The 9,235-nt window shown below is 48.0% G+C and overlaps 1 protein-coding gene across 1 annotated transcript; it reads left to right on the forward strand.

Moving 5' to 3' along the window:
• The first annotated feature begins 2,309 nt into the window (after positions 1 to 2,309).
• Positions 2,310 to 8,259, forward strand: DSTN (destrin, actin depolymerizing factor). The gene is made up of 3 exons (XM_009641626.2): positions 2,310 to 2,617; positions 2,859 to 2,935; positions 4,250 to 8,259. The coding sequence occupies exons 1-3, from the start codon at positions 2,358 to 2,360 to the stop codon at positions 4,357 to 4,359; spliced, it is 447 nt and encodes a 148-aa protein (XP_009639921.1). The 5' UTR covers positions 2,310 to 2,357; the 3' UTR covers positions 4,360 to 8,259.
• Positions 8,260 to 9,235: the final 976 nt, after the last annotated feature.

The raw sequence follows: 9,235 nt of genomic DNA on the forward strand, positions 1-9,235 counted from the left end.
AAAGGTGGTCTTCAGTTCACTGTGGATTTGTCCTTAGTGAATGATGCAGTAGTTCTAGTTGCTGCGCTGTTTGCTTTATTAGGGCAACCTTGTGTTATTCAGAGTCTTCCTAGAGAGCTCTTGCCTACACCAGGCACAGGGGCAGGAGGAGGAAGACCTGTACTCTGCATTAGTTCTCAATCACCCTCTGACAAACTGCAGTCTCTCCATATGGAGGAGGTGACACAGGAATGAGTCACTTTGAATCGATGTTTGCACTTTTGCTCAAATTTATCCTGGAATAGGCTTTCTCCACTTACTTTCCATGCCTTATTGAAGATATGCAGAAGGGTGGCCACCTGCCAGGCAGCTGAGGCATGGTAACTTACTCTCTGTTCTCATGTCCTAAAGTAAGTGCAAGGGATTCTGGATAGATTACCCCTAATAGACAAGCCATGCATTGTAAATCTTGAGGAAGGTCCCCTTGTATTTGAGTGAACCCCTAAAGTGCACTGTTCTCCATGCTAGAGAAAAGCTTCTGTCTCAGATTCACTGCATATGAGATTGCCCTGATTTTGCATAACCAGCACTTGGGAGATCTAGATGCTAAACTCAATGGTATTAGATTCTGCCAGCTGTGCCACCTCTTTTCACTGGGTTAGCAAAGCTATGCCAGCCACTACAAGTCACGGTAGGAGAGATGTTGGTAGGAAAAGGAGAATCTGGGCTCATCTGAGGTCCTGCGTGGTAGGCATTGGTCAAGGCTTTAAAAAAAAATACACATTAGGTAGTTGTCCAATCAATAACCATCACTCAAGGACAGCCTGTTTGAAAGTTAGCACTAAATAGTTCCCCTTCACCACCGATTTCCCTGGTTTTGCAGCTGAACTCTGCTGCTGCTTTAGAACACTTCAATGTTCCCCACAAAATGAGTCCATCAAGCACATTTTGGGGCTGAGCTTAAGGAAAAATAAAATGAAGAACAACCTTTAGTCTTTTTCAGTTGGTATATCTCACATGATGCTTTACTTGACTTGTTTAGTACTGTTGACTGTGCATTTGATAGTGACGTGAGGCAGTTTACACAGAGGGAGGAGGGCAATTTTCCTTACGAGATAAGAATTGCCATTATCTGAGGATAATGTCATTTGAATTTGGAAGACCAAAAACCAGTGGTGGAAGAAGCAGTATTGGAAAGGAATCTCACTCTTTACATTGCACACAGCATTTTGAGCAGATAGATGTGTTGGACCTGCTTCCATTTGTTCTTTACTGCGCTGGCCATGATGTCCTTCCAGCAGTGTCTGCTGGCCAGTATGGCTCCCCATATTTGCAGTATTTGCTATTGCACAGCTGCTTTTAAGCTCTCCAACTTCGCTCCACTCTGAGAACAAAACTCAAATACAAACGCTTCTACCCTGCCACCTCTCTTTCTCTTTTTATTTTTTTTTGTCTTGTTCCCAAAAAAGCAACAGACTGAAAATGCAGTTCAGCCTCTTGTCGTTCTTGCTAGGTCTTGTCCTCTTTATTCTGTGCAGCTGCCTTTAACATTAGATTGGTAATGCTGCATCTGCACCTCCCATTACAGCTAGCACAGGGGGATACCACGAAGTACCTAGAATTTCCCACCAGACTTCGAAGGGCGGGAGGGGAGTTGAAAAGGCAGCTTGCTTTAGAAACGGATGGAGGAACAGCTGGGAAGTAGACACTTTAACTGTTAGACTTGCAAGTTCTCCTTTTAAAACACTGAATTCAGAGCAGCTTCTGAAAGTTGGCTTGTTCAGCTAAAAACTGTATCACTACAGTCCCAGTACCCCACTACACCTCTCTTGATCTCTAAACCAAATTCATGTGACAAGCATGGAATTTGGCCATGTTCTACCTCTGTTCCTAAAGCTGCTAGCAGGCATGGTAGAAGTGGCTAGGAAACTTTGAACAGGAGATCCTCGTGGACTTGTCTAGCCAGCCTGAAATGGGTAACGAAATTAAGCTGCTCTAATGCCAAAGGATCTGCCACAACTGAATCCCAGAGGACAAGGAGTGGACATGTGTGTAAAACTACCCCAAAACAATGTTCTAATATAAGTAGGATTGTGCTTTCTTCGGAATAGTTTTGGTTTAGCAGCTGGCTGTGGGCAGCATTGAGACTCCAGATTCTTTACTTGGCTTGGAAAAAGAGGGCCTGCAGCCTTTTCTGACAAGACTCTCAGGCCACTGGTGACTATTGCCAGTATCTGTTGTCTTCTAGCCTGTGATTTAAGGCAGTGCTGTAATGTAGTTCTGAAAATTTGCAGTGGTAGCCCTGAAGGTCTTTGCTCTTGTCTTTGCAGGCATCTGGAGTACAAGTTGCCGATGAGGTATGCCGTATCTTTTATGACATGAAAGTGCGGAAGTGCTCTACACCTGAGGAAATTAAGAAGAGGAAGAAGGCTGTCATCTTCTGCCTCAGTCCAGACAAAAAGTGCATTATTGTGGAAGAAGGCAAAGAGATTCTGGTGGGAGATGTCGGTGTGACAGTTACCGACCCTTTCAAGCACTTTGTGCAGATGCTTCCTGAGAAGGATTGCCGTTATGCCTTGTATGATGCAAGCTTTGAGACCAAGGAATCCAAAAAAGAAGAGCTGATGTTTTTCTTGTGGTAAGCCATCTTCCCAACTCATTCCTAACATGCAGTCCAAGCACTGTGGGTGACATCTCTGAGTGTGTGTATTGCCCAAGTGGGCCAGATGGCAGGCTTAAAGTGAGCCAGACAGCCTGATGCCTGTATTCTGAGCCATGAGACATTTTGCTTGTTCATAATCAGTAGGACACTGCTTCTATCTATGCTGGATAATAAATGTCACTAATTGCACCTTTTTTTTTTTGGTGTACCCCCCTAGGGCACCAGAACAAGCACCTCTCAAAAGTAAGATGATCTACGCAAGCTCCAAGGATGCAATCAAAAAGAAGTTTCAAGGTATGTAATACAGCTAATGCTCCTAGCTGTGCCATGCCCCTAGAATGCTTACACAGCGAGGCTTAACCATTGGCTAATTGGCTTTTTGGGTTTTTGAGTACTAGTGAGACATGAGAACTTCATAGGTGAAATGCCCCATGACAGAGCCGAAATGAGCTCTGGCTAAAATTTAAACTGTGAGACTCTGAATTTGAGAGGCACTAGAACTGTGCTCAGGACAAGAACAGGCTTGCAATGTGCAACACCATAGCTGTACTGTACAGGGCAGCACATCTGCAGGCTAGAAACCTTTAGATTCATAACACTGAGCTGGATTTTGTGCAGAGCTGCCTCTGTGGCAGAGGCCTTTCAGCCATGTGTCTGTTGAAATGCACAATCTAATAAACTTACTGTGCTGTAGTAGTAGTAATTAACAATTCACTTGATTTAGAGATGTGGTTGTGATTACTCATTGCAAAAGGCATCACATCTCCCAGGTGGAGAAACTTAAGTTCTGTTCAGCCTGTCAGGCACCATGAGCCAAGGAGTAAGCATCTTGCTGCAGCATTCAGAAATTTCATGCTAAGTTGGTCGCTAAGGTGGCTCGTAGCCAGATAGCCCTGCCTGCCTCCCCGCTGCAGTTCCTCATGCTGCGCTGGGCCACAGTCTTGCAGTGTGCAGGACTGACTGGATCATTGTGCAGCTGTACCAGCCTTCACAGGACAAACTGCCAGTGGATTGGAACTTGCCAGCAGATTGGAGCTAGCCAGGGATGCTGCTGTGTGCTGCACACGTGGAAGTCAGAAAAAAGTCAGAAAAAAAAAAAAAACCCAAACAACCAAACCCTGCAACTTTTCTGCTTTTTTCCACATAAGACAGGCTTGGGTTGGGCTCCCCACCCTCCAAAAGAAGAAACCACTGTTAATTCCTTAGGCCAGCAAAGTCTTTCTTGTCTCTGCATCTCAAATTACCGCTGATTCTTTCACCCACCTCTCCAGAGGCAGGGGGAGCTGAGTGCTTGCGTGTAGCATTCTCAGCTGCCATATCCAGGGTAGCACTAGGAATGAGAGTCGCTCATAAGCTAGCCTGCAGTGAAAAGGCTAACAGTCTGAGCACTAATCCAGTGGAACTTCCATATTTCTGTGGTGATATTTGGTGTGTAGCCAGATGTCTCCTGTGTCATAGCAGGCGAAAAACATCTGAATTCCTGAGCGAAGGCAGGACTTACCTGCTCGAGTGACCAATTGCCTCTTCTAATATTACTACCAAGTATGCTTCTTTTATTACTAGCATGTTGAAATAGTGCATTATTGAGTGTTTTGCCTCTTTTTTTAGGCATAAAGCATGAATGCCAAGCAAATGGGCCAGAGGACCTCAACCGAGCTTGCATTGCTGAGAAGCTAGGAGGCTCCCTAGTCGTAGCTTTTGAAGGAAGTCCCGTGTAGATGTCATACAGTGCCACAACTCTACAAGCATTCCATGTTTTAATATATCAATTATGTAAAGCAACCATTCTAGGCAAGGGTTTTCACTAACTGTAGGGAAGCTGTCTTGTAGAATAAAGTAGATTTTGGAGATGTAGCTCGTATGTACAAATGACCCTAAATAAATCAAATCTAAGGATTTATCTTGGTGTATTAGTATTTGCATTGGTTTTCCAGCCCAATACTGTCCCCAATGGATTAACACTAAAGGTCTCAAAAAATTTTGGTCCAGTGCAGCAGTGTATCATGGGATGAAAGGGGGGAGGTGAGAACAATCCAGTTCCTGTTCTTACTTTTCTAAATTGTAACAAGCAAAATTCAGTCAGTCTTTCTGAGGCTACTGGCCAAATTGCCAAACTCAAAAACTTCCCCTGTAACAGTTTAATACAAAACTTAAAACCTATAGTTAAGGTTAGGCTAAAGAGAAACCTGTTGGCACCAACAGTGGGTTAAATTCTTAGTGCTTGCAGTTGCAGAGCAGTGCTAATAATGGCTAATTCTGAAGTTAAACAGAGATAAAATAGGCACACTTTTCTGGAGAAATAGTCCTAAGCCACTCTCTTGTAAACTCACTGTGCAGTAATAGTATTTAAAGGTTCACTTGTTCTGCAAGTTCAATTTTCTTGTTATGAAGTGTCCTGAGGTCTCTTCCAGCCTGAGTGATTCTATAAAAACTGCTTTTCTGTTGACATAGTTTAACTTGGAACTACCTTATTTTCACTAATACACACTTACTAGCGGATCAGATGCTTCTGAGGCTTTTACAAATGCAGATTCTTATATCGGAGCTCTCCAGTTATGGGTAGTACAATGAGAAGGAACCACATCTTAAAAAGTGGTATTCTCAGCCCCAGTCTTTGGTCACTTGGTCCATTTGTCCATAGTTACTATTGATTTAACTTAGTAGAACCAATCAGCCTGACTAATACGGCTTGATCTGGGCTTTTTGTCTGTTAGCTTCTTTAATTCTGTAGAAATGCATGGAAATATCACCTACTAGAAAGTTTGACCTGAAATGCCTTTTGTATGGGGGGGGTGGGGTGGGGTAGAGAACATTCCTGTGCCAGCTACAGAGATCTTGAAAGCTTCCATGTTTCACCAGTGGTTGATTAAAGCTGTTTCCTTTGTGTAATGTGTACATGGGAGTTGCATAGAGTTTTCCTGTATGTCTGTAGAGAAAAAAAAAAAAAAAACCAACCAAATCCCTTAGCCTCCAGTGCGTTACTGTGATATGTTCTGTGCGTGCCAAATTTGAACAGCCTAAATAAATGGGGTTTCCATCCCCTGGGTCAGTGACTGATTCCTCTCCAGCCTCTGGATTAGTCCTGCAGCGGGGCCAGTGCTGCTGGCTGAGCAGGCCGGTGCCCTGCATAAGCTGGGCGCTTGGGGAGCTGGTATGCCTTCCCCTGCTGCCGGCCTGTGCTGCTCGCCAGGGAGAAAGGATGGGGGAAACAGGCTGGAAGGAAAAGCTGGTGGAGGGATTTGGGGGTGGAAAGGAGGTTCATCTGTCTGCAAAGTGAGCTGCCCTCCTTGGCCCTGCACCCCTCGCAACCGAGTGACTGCCAGCCTCTGCCTCCCTGATGGCAACTGGTCTCTTACTTTTAGGCTTTGGACCGTGATTTCCATGGCTTGGGGAGCTTCCTGGGAAACACCTGGTATTTGCAGTCTGAGCAGGAGAAACCCAGCACGTGTCAGTTATTTTGTGCTGCATTCCCTGTAGGAACTGAGGGACCTCCCTCTGGCCAGCCCGATGAAGGCCAGGCAGTTACAGGCTGCCCCTTCCTCTGCAAGCCCTTGCCAGATGTGCAGGGACAGAAAGCTGTACTGTCCCTGCGGCTCCTCTGCAGCGCTCTACGCTGTGCTGGTTTATCTGCCGGGCCAGGGAAATAATGGTCCATTACCTAACTCAGCATGTGCCCTCTCTGGCCATGCTGCATAGTTAAAACCTTTAATTAAAGGCAGGCATTGACTGCTCGCTGTAACTTGGCACCCATGCGGGTCACAGGGTTGGGAGCACACGGTTCTCCGATGCAAAGAGACCCACTGGAGCGAAGCTTTCTGATTGGGAGAAAAGCACACCGGCCTGGTTCTGCGGGCACTTTTACCCTATGTTTCAGTCAACTGTGGGCTTGCCCGAGTGGGTAATCATCCCCATGAGCAGCTCCTCCTTGCCTAGGTGTCTGCAGTACTGGTCTCTGTCCAAAGTCCAGGTTGAGATAAGGAAACCGGAGTGACGGAGTGGGAGTGGTGCTGCCTGACAAACAAAGGGAACTCCCAGCCAAGATCCAGCTGATAACCAGCGCCTCCAGACTGCAGGCATCTTCCAAGAGACACCCTATAAAGGTATGCTTTGGTTAGGAAATGGAGGAGAAGACCCTGCAAAGGGGGAAGGATGTTGGACCTGGAAGGTAAAAGGGCGCTTCCCACAACGTGAAAGCCCTTCGATCAGGGGCTCGGGTACCAAGTGCCTTAGTCCCAGACTTTGAGGGATGAGAGGCCTGAGGTGGCACTTTGGGCCTTGCTTAGGTGTGGTCCCACAGCTTCAGCTGATCTAAGAGGCTTTGGCTGCTTTCAGGACCCTTGCAGCAAGCCCTGGCCTCTCTGGAAGAGTATTCCTGTGCTCCAGTGCTGGCAGTAACTGACCTTCGCAGCTATAATGCTTCAGGCCTGTCCACATCATGGAGTTAGTGGTCCAAACTTCACCACCTCCCAAGATGGTTTGCCCTTCTGCCTCTCTGTTGGAGGGGATGAAAAGCATGGAGAGATGTTTCTTCTTGGGGCTGTTTCAAATCCCTCCAGTTAAGGTTTCTCCCAAATCACCTAGGCCTTCAGAAAAGGCAAGTGGGGACAGACAACAGGAGGAATGCTTCCTATAGCTTGGCTGGTTGCTGGGGAGAGAAGTCACTTTCTAACAGGACTACGTGAAGAAGAAAAAGGTGAAGGCATTCAGATGACGGACACGGCTCAGAGTGGTGCAAGCTCAGCAGGACCATAGCCCTGGTAGTGCAGCTCAGGTGCAGCAGGAGCAGAGCTGCTAGAAACCTTTTCAAGTCTGCGTGCAAGGCAAGGGTTTCCTAAAAGGCATTTTTGTCCACTACACTGGGGAGAGAAGATGGAGGTGGGAGATGGAGACTGGTAGTTCAGGCCTGAGTGTGGGCAGCAGGTGCTGTATAAATGTCATTTAGCTGCTCCAGCAAAGGTGAACTTGAGTGTCTAAGCTATGGTTTGATAACCCCACGTACCCAGGGTGAAAGGTAGCTCCAGCCTTAGCTGAAATCAGCAGAAGGATCCAGCACTGCCATTTAAAACCACCCCATCTGGGTGATTGCTTGATCTTTAAAGTGCCTGCCTGCAGCACCCAGGTGCCTGGCTGCCGATCGTGCCTGCCCTGAGTCACAGGCTGACAGGTAAGAAGCCGGCAGACAGCACGGCTCGCCTGGAGGAAAGGAGATAACCCTCAGCAGAGCCTGTGCCGTTGGGCGCGCCTGTTGCGAAATCCCACCAGCTCCTGGGAGAGCAGGGGCTGGCCTGTCCTCAGCCCTGCGTGCCAGTGGGTGAGGCTCGGGTTTCTCCTAGCCCCTCGGGATGTAAAATCATAGAATCATTTGGTTGGAAAAGACCTTTAAGATCATCAAGCACAGCACTTCCCCTTCCACCAAGGTGCCAAGGGAAGAAAAAAATCCCAGCGGTACCACTCCAGGTATGGAAAATTAAGCTAAACATCTTTCCCCAGAGATAGGTGGTTTTTTCAGCCTTGCCTAACAAGATCAGCCCCTCTCTCCTCCTAAAACAGCCAACTCAGCAATGTGTCCTGGAAGGGGGCACCATGTCCCTCCACGCTGGGGACACCGAATCTGCTCCTGTGTGGCTTTTGGAGCCTCATCAGAGCCCACCTGCCCCGTAGTGCTCTCGGGATGTCGTCTGCCCTCCTTGCTGGGGCCTTTGTTACTGCTCTTGTGTTAATGCCCGAGTTTCTGTCCATCATCATCTGCTTTGTTTTGCACAAGCGCTCACAATAAAGGAAATAGTTGTTGCAAAAGCAAAAAAACTGAAAACCAAAGGATTGCGTCACTTTGCTGTGCTTGCTGCTCTGGGGCCCTTCCTGTCGATGGCTCTCGGGTGATGCTCAACAGCTCAGTCCAGCCTATAGGTTGGGTGGGGGTTTTTTTGAAATCCTGGTAAAATCCAGGCGTTCCCTCACTTTTGGGGATCTTAAAAGCCAAAAGGCCACAGGCAGGCATGCTGCTCTGCTGACAACGTTGAGGTCACCAGCGGTGCTTGGCTCGTGAAGTCCTCCCTGTGCGTCACAAAGTCCAGGAAGAAACCAGAGGTTCAACATGGCTGTGGGGCAAAGGTCTGCTTGTCGCCTTCGTCCCCTCCGTCGTGGAGAGGTGGACCTGTCAGCACCCGGGCTGCTTGCAGGATCTGCTGCCTACGTGCAGGCAACTGCCCTTGTAGAGCCGGGGTTGTCAGGGGTGGCAAGAGCAGGGCTTGTAATGAGTGTGTGAGGTCTCAGCTACCATGCAAAGGGCTGGGGCCACCACCCTGCAGGGAGGCACAGCCCTCCAGCCAGGTGCGTCAGTTCCATCGCCTCCCATCCTGCAAGGAAAAAGCTGGCAGGGGCAGCCAGTGAGTAACAGAGGGGTGTTATCGAGCCACCCACCAAATCTGGAGGGTGGCCCTCCTCCCTGCAGCTCAGCCCATTCCCGCAATGAGCATTGATGGGCTCAGCGCTGACGTGCACCCCGACTTCTGGGTGCAGCAGCCCCTTGCTCAGCAAAGCCCCGGCAAGCACTGGATGGTAGGGTGCCTTCAGGGCAGGATAGGAGGGGGGTGG

This window comes from Egretta garzetta, unplaced genomic scaffold, assembly GCF_000687185.1.
Source record: "Egretta garzetta isolate BGI_Z169 unplaced genomic scaffold, ASM68718v1 scaffold17, whole genome shotgun sequence".
Classification (NCBI taxonomy): Eukaryota; Metazoa; Chordata; class Aves; order Pelecaniformes; family Ardeidae; genus Egretta; species Egretta garzetta.